At 41.0% G+C, this 17,119-nt stretch overlaps 1 protein-coding gene across 2 annotated transcripts in view; it reads right to left on the bottom strand.

Moving 5' to 3' along the window:
• LOC124798708 (CDK5 and ABL1 enzyme substrate 2) overlaps positions 1–17,119 on the bottom strand; it is a 182,648-nt gene that overhangs the window by 148,209 nt on the left and 17,320 nt on the right. For both annotated transcript variants that reach the window (XM_047262221.1, XM_047262223.1), the window contains exon 2: positions 3,282–3,427. In XM_047262221.1, the coding sequence (XP_047118177.1) occupies positions 3,282–3,427 (146 nt within the window). The remainder of the gene's footprint in view (positions 1–3,281; positions 3,428–17,119) is intronic.

The following is a 17,119-nucleotide window of genomic DNA, read 5'->3' as shown; positions in this document are numbered from 1 at the left end:
TCATAGCCGACACCACGTGATCGACTGCGGTGCCCTCTGTACTGCCTATATAATCAGCGCTTCCTAGAGTTCTCTTCGCAGTTCACCGCTTTACCTCCGAGGATGTCTCCCGCAGTCGGTGATGAAACGTCAGGAGAGAGTTTTATACTTCGACCACGGCCTATCAGCCTGGAAGTTTTAGGTGAAGACAATATCGGCCGTGAAAGCTTACATTGTATGATGATTTGGTGCTTCATAAAGCAGATGCTGCAGCGTAGCAAATTACTACGAACTTTCATCTTGCATTGGAAACAGCCTGCTGTGGAGCCAGAAGGAGAGCAGATTTTGATTCTCATGCTGGCACAGCTGACACTGACTACGGGCCGGGTGTGCCGTGTACTTGACTAATGCTGCGTGCGGTATATTACACATATTCCCTATGAATCTGAAGAAGAACTACCAAATATTAATCGATATTTTTCATACTTAATATACAAATTCCATGGATAACACAATCATACTGTTAGAATTTCAAATCAACAACTTCAACACTTTCGGAAATATAAATTTTTACCTAAAACACATAATAACTGTGCTTGCATTGTGAAACTCCGTTAGGGACTGTAATGTATTCATCTATAGTATCAATTAAAACTATAACGAAGACAACAGGTCCATTTTAATTGAATTTTTTGGAATTGTCTTTAGTTTCATTACCACAGATTTCTGGAACAATTAAAAGTAATTTGGCAAATTATTGTTTCATTGTGTTTTGGTCGTGTCAGTGTCTTGGAGAGACAAATTGAATGGAGGGCATACATAAAGGGAGAATGTGATATTTTATTAAAACTATGTAAATGTATGCATGATAAAATTATTGTGCAATACAGGAATTTGTGACATATGTCCAAGTGAGCTTGATTCTGTTAAAGGCAACCAGAAGGGGTGTTGAGCATTACATTTATTTTTGTGAAAATATATCTAACTTTCTTTTCCTTAAATTTTATTTAGTTTTGGAATTATGAAATTTGTGGTCTACATTTCTTTTTGTAATCTGACTGGCTGACATCAGAAATGCCACAAGTACAGAAGTGCTCAAGATGATCTGATTGGCTGCTTAACAAACTAGCCTTAGGAATTCAGCATTTCATGCATGTCTAAGTAGGTCTTTGTGCCTCAGATCTACAAGTCGATACAGTCGCTTGGGAGCCATCTTCTGCTAAACATCTACGTTAAATCACACTAATCAAATTTGGATTAAAATGGAGTAATTAAAGTGTTTTACCAGTTCTTGTGTCGTTGATGGAAAGTGACAACAATATTGAGTATTTTGTGAAAGTTTGAGCTTGGTGACTGGTGCATTTCAGGAGATATTTGTGTGTGAACCTTTCACGTCATACATAAACTCCACGAGGCGTGTTTCATGCAGATTATGAGGTTTTATGGTGAGCACTTCTTTATAAGAAGCCAACTGAACGACTGAATGTTTAACTTGCAAATAATTATGGGTCAATGATCATTCAGAATGTTCACAATATAGGTTGAACTTTTAACACAGGTGAACTTTTAACACAGTCAGTAACATAGTATAATTGATGCTGGGCTATTAAATACAGACCTGATGGCCATTTTCCATCTTTTAAAGACAATAAACCAACTTAATGGGAATTTTAGACATTTGTTTCTAATCAGTCGTGCAAGAATCCCGAATGCTTGATAGTTTAACTAACTTTCTGCTATTGCCCATGGACTGCAATTATGTTATCTACCATCACAGAGTGAAGGATCAGACAACCTGAATCCCATCCAGGTAGGCAGATTGAGTGTGTCCTGCCGCAATGCGTGTAAGGTCCCACATTGTACAGCTTGCATACACCAGAAAATTATTTAAACAATACAAGAACTATGACTGGCAGGGTACCCCGTCACTGCACTAAGACTGTTCACCCCATGAACTATGACAACATACAAATTCTGGTATCTACATCATTCTTCTTGGATTCAATCATCAAGAATGCAATGGGAATTTACCTGATGAAAGACATAATCACAATAATGTTTCCAGTTTGGATGTTGTGTGGAATCTGGTGTTTATGTTGATTAACTCTTGTAGACAACAACAGTTTGTCCTTGTTACTATGGCCCAAAGTTTATGATCACAGTTTATAACTAACAATGCTCATAGTGAGGGATATGCACCCAAGACATATCTTTGTCACCCGAACAGCTTTTCTTCAGCTGATACTGTGACTAAATGTGAGTTGGTGTGATCCAAGGGTCTATAAGGCAAACAGGAATCCTATACCATTATTACTAGGCCTCACCCAGAAAGGTGCTAGTTGCTTTGCAGCTGAAATATCATGCGAGTGGAAGAACCAGTTACAGGTGTGGTCTCAGAACTTCATGGTTATCAGGCTTCTCTGCATGCTAGTCACCTGTGTGTGCCTAAGTTATGTGGCGAGTGGTTACTTTTACTCATTACATTATTTTATTCCAGCCAGGACTTTCCAGTATCATTTCAATATTGCCACCCTTTTCTTCCTCCGATATCTTCTGTTCACTCAAAATCCTTCACCTTCAACCTGCAGTTCCCCCCCCCCCCCCCCCCCAACCTAGGAGGGAGCCACATGCTCCACACAATCAGTCTTATTAACCATCTCTATTGTTGATCTTCTCTTTCCCCTCTCCACACCCTTTTCACATAACCACCACCATCAGCCATCAGATAATTGCTCGCCCCAACTTGACTGTGGAGCATGCTCAAACTTTCCTAAGTAGCTGTCTGTTACTTTGGCGAGTAATGACCTATCATCAGACAGTCAGTCTTGCAATTTTCTTTCATTTTTGGAATACTTTTATTTAAATTATTCAACACATGTTAATATAAAGAAGGGTGTAAGGAAGGAGGGAAGGAATGGTGATGGAGTGGGGCAAGAGAGATTTTTAGAAACTTTTTCCACTGAACAACGTGTGCTTAGACATTATGAACTTTACTATCTAAATATACTTACTTTTTAAGGGTAGAGCAGAACTTATGAAAAAAACACAACACAAATAACATAACTGAAGGGTTTTAAAACAAACCAAATTCATACAGCAATTTAAGGATATTTAACAACTGTCCTGTAGTTGAATCATACTCAGCCTTTATAAAGTAAGAGATATAGTAGGAAACTGGCCTGTCCTTCAGATCTATTCAGTGTTTGTGATTTTACATTCAAAATGAGTTTTAGTTTAGCACCCCAACTGTTTTAGTACACTGCTGAGACTACTAGAAGCAGATAGACAGATAAGAGTCACACCTAAATTGGAACCAAGGCTCTCACTGCTACTGAAATTATGTCGATATCTTTCATCACCGAGTGAAGTCTGATGGACAAGTCGCCTTCTGTAGTTAATAGATCCAAATTTTCTTTCAATTCCACAGTCACTGCCAGTGGTATTTGTCCTAAAAACAAGAACAAATAATAAGGCTAATATTATGCTACAGAAAGCAAAAACAGAAAATATTGGGACACAAAAAATTATTAACACAATTTCTATTTAATGCACACAGTACAAAATGCAAGAATTCGTATTCAATCCACAGTGATAAAATTACATTCGTTATTACTATCCTATTACATAGCACATGTAGTCCATTGTACTGTGTGTACACTGTGGTGAATAGTGAAAGAATTATATAGCATATAAAATGGAAAGATTACTATTTCTCCTATTACTCATGAAAGATTACAAAGTTCAAGTTTCTCACATTCATTCATAAACCATATCATTCATTTCTAATCAAATAAGTATATGGAATGATGTTGAAATAACTTAAATCACCGATGAACCTAAAAAACTTATCCTTTGAAAAAATTTCCAATTTCCAGGCACTTATTTTAGGCACTGAGGGGAGCTGTCTACTTACCTGTCAAAAAAAAAGTAGGGCTAAGGACAAACACTACATAAATTTAACAACTGCTAAATTACCAGAGGACATTTTTTTGCCAGTGCTTACTTTTAGGAGTTGAAATTCCAAATACTGCAAACAGAAACATTCAAAAATAGAAAAAAGTTATTTCTAGCTTAGACTTTTTATGTTCCCTCCTCAAACAAGAGAAAACAAGGATGAAGAGAAAGCTGTCAAAGAGAGGTGGTGCGGCCTATGTGATGTACCAGGTTTCATGCCTCTTGAGGTGTTCTGCAGAGCATGCTCAGTAACTGGGTATTTGGATGTTCATGAAAGGACATTTCTTCTAGATCCATTTCTGTGCTCGGTTTGTTTAATATTGGTCATTCTATATGAACCATCTGTGAAGTGGACACCTTTGATTTGTAAACAAAATGCATGGTTTCACATGTTGCTGTGCTTTTGATGTTGTTGGATTAACTGGAGTAAATAGCAATCGGTGGTTGCATGGAACAGCTTTTTTAGCAGTAATGACTGTACGGGTGGGGACAATGGAGTAGGGATGGTCATAATGTCTGGCAATGACATTACAAAGGTTAGGAAGGTGATGGCTCCAATGCCCCAACCAAACACATCTCAATTCTGGTAGACCAACACCTCCAACCCACTACATGGAGCCTCCCACTCTACATTAAAGATTTGAACCATTTCCTGGAATACCATTTCCTTCATCCTATATGGGACCTTGCTTGTCATCATTAATGTTATTTCATTATGCACAAATTTTCCACATACAAATGGCCACTCAGCTTTAGCATACAATCTCTCCCCCAATGTCCACTTGAAAAGACCCAAAAAGTTCTTTCAATATCACTCTAAACAACCTCATCCTTACCTAATCTACTCCACATTTGAAGACCAGACCTACAAGCAAATCAGAGAAATAGCTTAAGAGGATTATCCTGGCTGGCATAAATGTGAAAAATTATTTATTGAGGGTGAAGCCCCTGTCTCTGTCTGTCAGACTATCTTCCACTCATATTTCAATAGAATCATTTAGGACACAACCCCAAAATGATGGGGTCTGTCTTAGCACATCCCTTTGTTCGTAACTCACTGAGTTTTCTCTAACCATGCAATATTCTGTACCTGAGATTCTGTTGGTTGTTTAAGTTTGGTGTGTCTTCTTTGCTCCTTGGATCTTTCTTCGACTGTCTGCACAGTCCAGCCAAAATAAGCCTTACTACTTTTGCACAGTTTACAGACACCAAGTCATCTTTCACTGTACCTAACAGCGAATTTGGTTTTGAATGTGGATGGAAAACAAAGTGTGTTACAATGAGTCAAGATTCTGCCAGTTTTGTTTGATGTTTTGCTGGCATATAGCAGATAGGCCATTGTTTTATACTGCTTGTCATGTTCTATTTGCTGGACCTGTACTTCTTGCTCGAAAGCACATAAGATTTGTTTTCCAAAATATCCATTCATTTTGAATATGTCTAAGATGGCTAAGCTCACATGGCAGGTTTTCTTTATCTGATACTGCATGGACCCTATGGAACCAGTGTATGTAGCACACCCTTGTGCTGTGAAGGATGGTGGCAGTTGGAGGCATGGAGATGGAAAGCAATGCGGGTGGTGTAAATTATAACAAAATCTGTGGCTGCAGAACATTTCTTGGTTACAGGGGATTCAATGAAATAAGAACAAAAAAAGTGCTAAGATAGGCCTCAGTGTTTTGAGACTGGGTTTTAGAGGAGGTTATAGACATACATGAGGCAAACTGCCTATCAACAGGGACAGTAGCTTCACTCTCAGTAAAGCTTGAGGCCAGCACTCACCCAACTGAAGTCACAACATTGGCCGAGAGCAACTTCTGAACCTGATGGAGGCGACAGAAGCACTCTGAGTGACCAGACTTCATGATCAGCATTCAGCAATCCTGTCTGCCCCCCCCCCCCCCCTCTCCAGCCCTCCACCTAATGATGAATATGATATGTGACTAGGGGTGTGTTGGTGCGGAGTGGATGGAAGCAATAAGGTATAAAGGAGGCACTATGTAGCAAAGATACTACTCTGCAGATATCACCTTGAGATGCTGGTAAGACACACTGTCAAAATATCACGTTACACGAAGATCTACTCCCAACTGGACTCACGACAGCAATAAAAAAAAGTTGAATCACTGGGCACTAGGAGGACCTAAAATCACCCCCCAGTCTTCTCTATGGAGAGGTATATGAGAAGCTGTATAAGCTTTGTGACAGAAAAGAGTGTTACCTCACCTCTCTCACCTTCTTGATGAGGTGCCATGACCATGGCACAATATCAACATTCACAAGGATCACCTATCATTTAAATAATGTGGCCAACTACCAGGTCACAAGAAGAGCAAGTCTGGCCCTCATAAGGTAAAGCACCTAGTACACATATTGGTGACTGGACACAACATCTAAGGAACTGCTTGTACTCCACTTACAAAAGGCTGTTTTACTCTTGCCCGATTCTTGGGAGTGGATACATGTTGCCTATTGAACTCAAGCAGACCAATCTCAGTGCAGTACTACAGCCAAACAATCCTCCAAGTTTGAACATCTAGCAGCGAGAGAACAACAACCACAAGAAGAAAAACAATGAACCATACACAATTTCATGGTGAAAGAAATCGACACAATCAGTAAAATGTTCTGGGCTATTATGTGGTGGTCAAACGGATTCCACATTAAATCCCAACATTTTGTCCCTTTCTGTGGAGGGCATTTTCAAGGGAGATTGTAGCTTCTTTGAATGTCCTCCGATTCATACCCCAGCTCACTACTGACTGCAGCAAAATTCCGTTTTTGCATGCTTCAGCGCATGGCGTGACATCACGTTTTGAATACCCAAGCACAACTGGCCATTGTTGACTGCTATCGCCCGCTGATGCTGTTCGAACCCTAGCGTGAGTTTTCAGTGAACCATCTTCTTTCTTGAAAACTTACGCACACAGACAGTTACCTAAACTAGGATTTGAACTAGCACCCACACCAAAAGCGAGGCATTGTAAAAACATTGGCAGATAGAGCAAGGAACATCTGTGAACCATAGTTGCTCGACACAGAATTCAAGCATTTCACCAACACATTGCTCAAAAATGGTTGTTTGTTCACTGAGGTAAAAAGAGCTTTAAGACCACCATGTAGAAATCATAGCGATGCTCAAGTGCCGGTTACATCTAAAGTTTTCCTGCCTTTAATTATGGACATTAGTGGCTGCTTAGGAAACATCTCAAAAAACTGGATCACCATTGTAATCTACAAACCCACCCGGAAGATACAAGATCACAATTTGGTCACAGTCTCACAGGTTATTGTGGATCCTTCAGTGGATAGATGGTAGAAGACCAGGACTGCAAAAGGAGAGATCAATAGCTGAATAAGATCTGTGTGCCATGATGAAGTGTGTGGGGGCACCAGAGTTCAAGAGGCAAAGATCAAGCTGTGCTAGCAACATTTTGGTGTTTTTACCATGGCCAGTAATCATTTTTCCACAAAGGGTTATGGGCATTGAAATCAGCCAACACTAGGAGAGGTTGGAGGGAAGCTGAGGGAGTAATGTAGACACTACATCCTGGGACATGACGTCACCGGGAGGGAGATAAACATTACAGATGGTAAAATCCTGATGTACCCATATCCGAACAGCCACAGCCTCCAGTGATGCATCAAGAGGCACAAGGTCACTTTAACAGAGTCTGCCACATATGTACAGAAGCCACCCCATACCCTCTCATAGTCGGTATGATTCTTCAATAACCTTGGTAGCCATGAAGGGCAGGAGTCTGAGTTGCTGGAAACCATGTTTCCTGGATGGCAATACAGAATGCAAGGTATATGCTTAAAAGCTGCCATAGCTCAGCCAGGTGGTGGAAAAATCTGTTAGCTTCCACGCTCAGCCAGGTGGTGGAAAAATCCGTTAGAATTCCACTGGAGGATCAGACTGCCTGAATACTGTGAGGGCATGAAGCAACCCAGGGGGTGGGTGGGGCAGGTTGTGACCATGTGCTGCAACCGGTTGAGACATCAAGGGATCCACTGACATAGGTTCTGTGGCACATTACCTTGGGGAGATATGATGCATCAGACGCCACTGGGATCTCCACCTTGGGCACAGAAGGAGCACATGCAGAGTACAGTGGCATGGGGGCCACCAGAGTTTCCTTTGTGTTAGAAGATGTCTTTTTATCTTTGCTGTCCTTCTACTTTAAAGATGAGGACTGAGAAGATTTCCCTGAATTTCTTTCAGGGACAGAGGAAGAACAAGAAGTCTGACTGCCAGCAGCCTGTGGTTCCATCAGCCACTGGACATCTGGTCATGGACCAGCAGGAGCCACGGAAGCCCAAGGGGACTCTTCCTAGCTAGAGAAGCCAGAAGAGGATGAGGTGCCTCAGGTTGGGGGATGGGAATCGGTGTCTCCAGCAAGTGCGAAGCCAATACTCCTGAAGTGGGTGCGGTGGAAGCAACAGAAGGGGACCCAACTGCCTGGCGGCAGGTGTCAGCAGGTAGCTCTGATGGCCCACTGTAAGAGTCGCAACAGAGGAAGGCACCATCGACAGAGAAGATGATGACATTGCAGATGTAGCACATTGTGTCATTTGCCTTGGATTATGAGGCTCCTAATTTTTTCAGGCCTCTTGATGTGAGCTTGTCCAGAGTCTTATTCTCCTGGATTTTCTTCTCATGTTTAAAAATTGTGCAATCTGGTGAGGAGGAGGAGGAGTGGAGCTCACAACAATCTACACAGATGAGGGAGGGCACAAGGAACGTCTGCCTGCAGCAGATGTTCACAATCCCTGCAGATAGGGGTAGCTTCCTACTACTGAAGCATCTCATAAGAGGAGGAACATAAGGTTTCACTTCACACCAACAGACAACCACCTTGACCTTTTCAGGCAATGTATCACCCTCAAAAGGCAAGATGAAGGCCCCGATAGCAACTCTTCTCCCTTCGTCCTCTATGGTCATGACAGATGAAGTACATTCCTGTGCCCCAGGTTATGATGGGCACATACTCCATGGAATACATGATGAGTGTACAGTGCAGGCACCAACAGTGTGATCACTGCATAATCAGGAGACTACCATTGTGCAGGTACTTGACACCTCCCCCCGCCCCCGTCCCCTAACAGGATGGTTACCATGCTGGGTTTTGGGCATACTACAACAGGAAGAAAGGGTGCCAGATTGGAAAGGCACAGAGGCTGAGCATACACCTCAGTGGATGACCTTTCCTGCAGACACACATTTCTGTAAAATTTGGAAAATGTGGCAGGTCAGACCCAATAATGGGGAACATATAATAGTTAATGGAAGGTGAAGACAGCACAGCGAGTGAAACTAGAAATAAATACCAAAATTGTGAATCAAGTCCAAACAGGGTCTGCACCAAATGGACCGTCCGACCGGAAGTCAGAGGAAGTACGAGAGAGTAGCCGACCGAGACAGAGGCAGCAACAGGGAAGTAACTGCTTTTGTGACATTTATGAGTTCCTAACCTGGAGCGAATTTTATTGTATCATCTGTGTGCTTTAATAGTTTAGTTTCTTGAGTTTGTGTGAGTAAATTTAATATCTAATAGTCACAGTTGTCGCATTTTTGTTTGCAGTGGAAAGTAAACTGATTTTGTGACATATTACAAGTTTCTAATCCAGGGGCAAATTATTTAGTTTCACCTGAGTGCTTCGGTAGTTAGGTTTTTGAATATCTGTGTATTATTAGACGTCTCATGCATTTTCCTCAGGGTCTACAGTAGAGTTTATCTGTATAGTTTAGTTTTCCACGGTCTTTAGTATGGACAGGGACTACTATTATTGTGTGCGGATGCGAGCCGAGTTGGTGACACTATGCTCTCAGCTTCAGGCTGTGATGGCTTCGGTTACACAGCTTGAGGCTGCAGTGGATGGGCACCACTGTTGTGGGCCGGCCGTGGGGATCCAACAGACGTCCAGCACGTCCGAGTCCTCTGATCAGTCCTCACCGATAGCCAGCCCTGTTATTGCTCACACTGAGGCTGACCCCTCACCTGTGGTCGAGTGGGAGGTCGCCAAGGGCAAAGCAGATGGCGAAATACTTCCCAGGCAGCCGCTTGTAAGGCCTCCCCAGTTTGTCTGACAAATAAGTTCCATGTGCTGTCTGTGGCTGACACTGTCACTGAGCCAGATGCTGTCGCCTGTCCTGTTTCAGAGGAAACCACTAAGCCTGCCAGATCCGGGCAATCACAGAGGGTGGGATTATTGGAAGTTGGGAGTTCCAATGTTAGGCATGTAATGGGGCCACTTAGGGATTTGGCTGACAAGAAGGGTAAGAAAACCAACGTGCACTCTGTTTGCATACCGAGTGGAGTCATTCCAAATGTGGAAAGGGGCCTCCCGAATGCCATGAAGAGCACAGGGTGCAGCCAACTGCAGGTGGTTGCTCACATCAGTACCAATGATCTGTGTCACTTTGGATCAGAAGAGAGTGTCTCTGGTTTCAAGCGGCTAACAGAAGTGGTAAAGGCTGCCAGTCTTGCTTGCAAGATGAAAGCAGAGCTGACCATTTGCAGCATAATCAACAGGACTGATTGCAGACCTCTGGTACAGAGCCGAGTGGAGTGTCTGAACCAGAGGCTCAGATGGTTCTGCGACTGTGTAGGCTGCACATTCCTCAACTTGCGCCATAGGGTGGTTGGGTTTCAGGTTTCGCTGAATAGGTCAGGTGTCCACTATAGGCAGGAGGCGGCTACACAGGTAGCAGGGGCTGTGTGGCATGGACTGGGTGGTTTTTTAGGTTAGAGGGTCTCGGGGAAAATGCAAGAAGGGCTTCAGTCACAAAGGGTGCAGACTGAACACAGGAAGAACGTAGATACAGGAACCATTGGTATAACAGTTCAAAATTGTCATAGCTGTGTTGGGAAAGTACCAGAGCACCAAGAGCTAATAGAAAGCACTGATGCTCAAATCGTTATAGGCACTGAAAGCTGGCTAATGTCGATATAAGCTCAGCCGAAATTTTTGCGAAGAACCTAACGGTGTTCCGAAAGGATAGGCTAAACACGGTTGGTGGTGGCGTGTTTGTTGCTGTCAAAAGTAGTTTAAACTGTTGCAAAATTGAAGTAAATAATTCCTGTGAATTAGTATGGGCAGAGGTCACTGTTGGCAACCGGAATAAAATAATAATTGGATCCTTTTACCGACCTCCCAATTCAGATGATACAGTTGCTGAAAGGTTCAAAGAACTTGAGTTTGATTTAAAACACGTACCCGACTCATACGATAATAGTTGGTGGTATCTTTAATTTACCCTCGATATGTTGGCGAAAATACATGTTTAATTCCGGAGGTTCGCATAAAACATCATCCGAAATTGTGCTACATGCATTCTCTGAAAATTATTTTGAGCAGTTAGTTTGTGAGCCCACGCGAATAGTAAACGGTTGTGAAAACACACTAGACCTCTTAGCAACAAATAATCCCGAGTTAATAACGAGCATCAAAACTGATTCAGGGATTAGTGAACACAGGGTTGCCATAGCGAGATTGAATATTGTAATCCCCAAATCCTCGAAAAATAAGCAAAAAATATACCTATTCAAAAAAGCAGATAAAAATTCACTTGGTGCCTTCCTGAGAGACAATCTCCACTCATTCCAAATTAATAATATTAGTGTAGACCAGATGTGGCTTAAATTCAAAGAAATAATATTGGCAGCAATTGAGAGATTTATACCAAATAAATTAACAAATGACAGAGCTGATCCTCCTCGGTACACAAAACGGGTTAGAACACTGTTGCAGAAACAACGAAACAAACATGCCAAATTTAAACAGATGCAAAATCCCCAAGATTGGTGATCTTTTACAGAAGCTCGAAATTTAGCGTGGACTTCAATACGAGATACTTATAACAGTTTTCATGACTTTGTCTCGAAACCTGGCAGAAAATCCAAAGAGATTCTGGTCGTATGTGAAATATGTTAGCGGCAAGAAATAATAAATGCCTTCTCTATGCGATAACAATGGAGATACTATCGAAGACAGTGCTGCCAAAGCAGGGTTACTAAACATAGCCTTCCGAATTGTCTTCACAAAAGAAGACGAAGTAAATATTCCAGAATTCGAATTGAGAACAGCTGCCATCATGAGTAACATAGAAGTAAATATCCTTGGAGTAGTGAAGCAACTTAAATCACTTAATAAAAACAAGTCTTCTGGTCCAGACTGTATACCAATTAGGTTCCTTTCGGAGTATGCTGATGCATTAGCTGCATATAAACAATTTGCACAAGAAAAGATCCATACCCAAAGACTGGAAAGTTGCACAGGTCACACCAATATTCAAGAAAGGTAGTAGGAGTAATCCACTAAATTACCGGTCCATATCGTTAACATCGATATGCAGCAGGATTTTAGAACATATATTGTGTTCGAATATTATGAATTACCTCAAAGAAAACTGTTTATTGACACACAGTCAACATGGGTTTAGAAAACATCATTCCTGTGAAACACAATTAGCTCTTTATTCACATGAAGTGTTGAGTGCTTTTGACAAGGGATTTCTGATCGATTCCATATTTCTGGATTTCCAGAAGGCTTTTGACAGTGTATCACACAAGCCGCTCGTAGTGAAATTGCATGCTTATGGAATATCATCTCAGTTATGTAACTGGAGTTATGATTTCCTGTCATAGGGGTCACAGTTCGTAGTAATTGACGGACAGTCATCGAGTAAAAAAGAAGTGATTTCTGGCATTCCCCAAGGTAGCGTTATAGGCCCTTTGCTGCTCCTTATCTATATAAACAATTTGGGAGACAATCTGAGCAGCCGTCTTGGTTTGTTTGCAGATGACGCTGTCGTTTATCGACTAATAAAGTCATCAGAAGATCAAAACAAACTGCAAAATGATTTAGAAAAAAATAGCTGAATAGTGAGAAAAGTGGTAGTTGACCCTAAATAAAGAAAAGTGAGGGTCATCCACATGAGTGCTAAAAGGAACTCGTTAAACTTCACTTACACGATAAATCAGTCTAAACTAAAATCCGTAAATTCAACTAAATACCTAGGTATTATAATTACGAACAACTTAAATTGGCAGGAGACTTAGAAAATGTAACAGACCTACCAAGGAGACTGCCTACACTTCGCCTGTCTGTCCTAGAACACTGCTGCGCGGTGTGTGATCCTTACCATATAGGACTGACTGAGTACATCGAAAAAGTTCAAAGAAAGGCAGCACTTTTGTATTATGGCGAAATATGGGAGAGAGAGTCACAGAAATGATACAGGATTTGGGCTGGAAATCATTAAAAGAAAGGCGTTTTTCGTTGTGACGGAATCTTCTCATGAAATTCCAATCCCCAACTTTCTCCTCCGAATGCGAAAATATTTTGTTGACACCGACCTACATAGGGAGGAACGATCACCACGATAAAATAATGGAAATCAGAGCTTGTATGGAAAGATATAGGTGTTCATTCTTTCTGCGCACCATACGAGATTGGAATAATAGAGAATTGTGAAGGTGGTTCGAAGAACCCTCTGCCAGGCACTTAAATGTCATTTGCAGAGTATCCATGTAGATGTAGAAAGTGTATGTTTGCAACACACAAATATGAAGCAATGCTGCAAAGGCTGGGGCCCCATGATAGTCAAGCATGTACTCACTAAGGAATGGTGAGGCCCCTGGGTGGGGGACTTCAAAATCTGGAAGTGGATCTGATTGTCCCAGTGAATCATGAGGATACACTATAAATGGCACAGATAACTAATACTGCCTTGGAGAAATCCAGGGTCCACTGGAAATGGTCAGCCAAGTCCAATGAAATTTACCACTTGAAGAGCAAAAGAGTCCAGCTGATTGATCCTGCCAAATAATTTAGATGTTGGGACATTTACATTGTGACCAAGTTAGGAGCTTATAATAAAATGTTAAGTTTTTAAAGCTATACGAGTTTGTGGTATTAACCTAATTATTACTAAAACGATCAAATAGCTGTTCTAATACAGGGTGTATACACGGATAAGGAAAAGAAATTCCCGGATTTTTCCCGGATCTGTCTGTTAAAAATTCATTTTCTCCCAGGTGAAAATACACTTTTTCCATGTTAAATGGCAGTATACTTTCCCTCGGAACTGTAAAGCGTATCCTTTGAATGGTTATGGTTTTATACAGCAGTGTATAATTTCCCGGCACTTTAGAAATAGAAACTCGGGGCGAAAAACACGCATAATGCCATACGTGCTAGAAGATGAAAACGTGCACTTGAAATGCAGCGAACAGTTGAAACTAGCCAATAGTGTGGAATAAAACACTTTGTTTCAAATAAATTCACTGCCTCAGCAGGAAACCATAATAAAATCCAAATTTCTTTAGCAAACCGACAAAAACAACTTTATTGTTCTGCAAGGCAATTAATGCTTGACTGTCAGAAAAAAAATCTGAAACTACTAACATAACATATTTCAGCCTTCCGTAATTATGTGAATATATTTTAATTCACTTGATAGCTCCCAGCCACAGAAATCCGTCTTGTTTGAGGAAACGGAAAAAATCACTAAATGTAAACACGGGTCACGTGGAGACTACACCCTCCCATATAACTCATACTTTTCAAAAATAAGTTCATTTTGGAGCGCACATCTTTCTGAAGAGTCCGATACATAAAACATATATCTTCGAGGAAATGTAAGACACATTATTTGGTGCCACGCCTCTTCAAACAACATTCTTATAGCGCACATCACTGTATTTTGATCTGTGGAACTCAAAGGTGTACATTTTGTAACTGATGCCATCAAACTATATCAGGACAGTGGAAATTAATATGTCCTATAATGCCTATCCTGCTCCCAGTCGGCCAGTTTGACATTCTGCCCAACCCCTCACAATTAATACTGGATAGGATTATTTGTAACCAGGAGAACAAGTACACTTCAGAAAATCTGGACTCTTTATTGCCTACTAGCTAATAACTTGCTCTTCTGCGCAACATAAAATTAAATATAGGATACATAAAACCAGTAAAGACAGGAGACAGGCAAGACAGTACACATTTCTTCAATTCTTAGGTCCTAGCAAGTTTTCTCTCTATTCTTGCTACAGCTTTACATGGCGTTCTTACCTTTCTGCGAAAGAACTATTACCTTATCAAAGTTCGTCAAATGTTTTGCTACGTGAAAAATGGAAATGTCGTTGTTTAATATTGAAAAAGCTGTTAATACAATTAGTACCCAAGACTGGTGTGGTTTCTCGATCTGATTACGTCTATTTTGTCACTGTGTGCCAGATAAAACAAAAGAGGCCTTTCTAATATTGCAGCAATTGTAACACACACCATATAAGCAACACTGTTTTGGCAATAATGATCATTTTTATAATACGACAAAATAATTCACAAAGTACCAATACGAAATACCTATTCGGCCTACTACAAGCAAAAACCTTTATGTTAGGAAATAGTTTCACATTTCATTCATGTGCTCCTGTTTCTCATGCACGAGAGCGAAAAATAGAACGAAATTTTTGTATAAATTTGGAATCGTCAATTTCTTCCATAATTTGTGTGATGTCCCCTTTTCTTCTCCTTCCACGTTCTAACAAACAGTCTTATCATCACTAATTCTGTAACTATTCCTACCACTGTCAAAACTCATTCTCCGGTTAACTTTACTACCCCTGTCACAATCACCGGTTTAGTTATCCAGAGATTATTCTCCGGTTAGCCGTCATTACGAGTTTGTAGAATGCGTTTCCCGCGCTACTTCCAGAATGGAAGTTAAACGGCTGCTAGCCGGGAACTGCAACTGGCCCTGTCTAGTGTAGCGATCAGGCCAAAAATTTTCTGTCAAAATTTCACTTTCTTGGATACACCGAGAAGATAATACGTAATCTTTCTTACCTGTCACTCCTGTTAGTCGTTTATTTCCACTCTGGTAGTCTGAATCTATGGATTTCACTAGTAATTATAACCAACGCTGAACATTTGCAAACCGAATCAACCACATAAACAAGCAGCAGTTGGCATTCTCTGGTTCGGTCTGATTCCCCTCAGCTCGTAAAGCCCCGTCCTGTTTTGTGTGCAAGAAAGTTTGTTTCTAGATGTGACGACGATTCCCCTGACAGAGGCATCACATACAATATGCACGCATTCAAAAATCAACTTATAATTCATTCAGAAATCAACTTAGAATGTGTTCAAAAACCACCAGGGGTGCGTTTGAAAATCATAAGAATAACCGACAGACCGACGTGCGCTGGATGCTAGTTGCTTTGTGAAACAAGGATTTTTTCCTCAAGAATATTAATTTACCCTCTCCCTCCCGAAATTGTCACCCGGTTCAGATACCCCGGTGCGCCCCCCCCCCCCCCCCCTTTAGATCTGGGCCTGCTGTGCACATGTGATCTGGCAGCTTGGGCGCGCCAGTAAAATTTTTCCAGGTACCATGTGGCTGGTTGCTGCTACTGCTGCTTACACAGCCAACAGCCACATTTCTGTAGCCAGAAGCGGGAAAAGGTACTAAAAAGCCTTTGACACATTCTGCTTCTAGCAGACGCTTGTACGAGCATTTTGTTATTTTATATGGCGCACTTCCTTTGCAATTTAAGTTTTATTTTCTCGTTCATGTTTTAACGCTGCAGTAATACTCTGATCCTTTAGTTAGATTGTTGGTTTTTACCAGTCAAAATTACAAAAAATTAACTGGAAACCTAATCAACGAAAAATTCCCAGGTTTTTCCCTGTTTTCTCCCGGATGAAAAAATTCCCGCGTTATTCCCGGATCTCCCGGGTCATAGACACCCTGTAATATTTCTATACAGATTTTAAGATGATTAACCACATAAAATTACAAGCAACCCAGCTTCCCCACTTAATCAGGTGACATTCAGACACCAACAGACAGCACTTAATACAAAGTCATTGTCTGTAATATAAAACCACGCCCATATTTGGAAAAAGAAAGTCAATTTTGTGTACACTGGAAATCTCAGCAAATAGATTTGATGAGTATCGACAGGAGAAGTAAAAAGTTACCTGAAAAAAATCTCCCAGAGTTCTCTCTCTTACAAAACTCTTAACTGTGTCCTATTTTCTGCTATTATAAACAATTTCATATATCGCTCAATGTGTTTAACTTAGTAGACATCTATATGCCTGGCCCAAATATGTTTTGTACATAAATCGGAATCAGAAAATTAAAACCAGAAGTAGTAATTTGGTCCATCTG

Source organism: Schistocerca piceifrons, chromosome 5, assembly GCF_021461385.2.
Source record: "Schistocerca piceifrons isolate TAMUIC-IGC-003096 chromosome 5, iqSchPice1.1, whole genome shotgun sequence".
In the NCBI taxonomy this organism is placed as follows: Eukaryota; Metazoa; Arthropoda; class Insecta; order Orthoptera; family Acrididae; genus Schistocerca; species Schistocerca piceifrons.
Note: the sequence above shows the minus strand (reverse complement) of the source record. Positions and strands in the feature narration are given on the sequence as shown.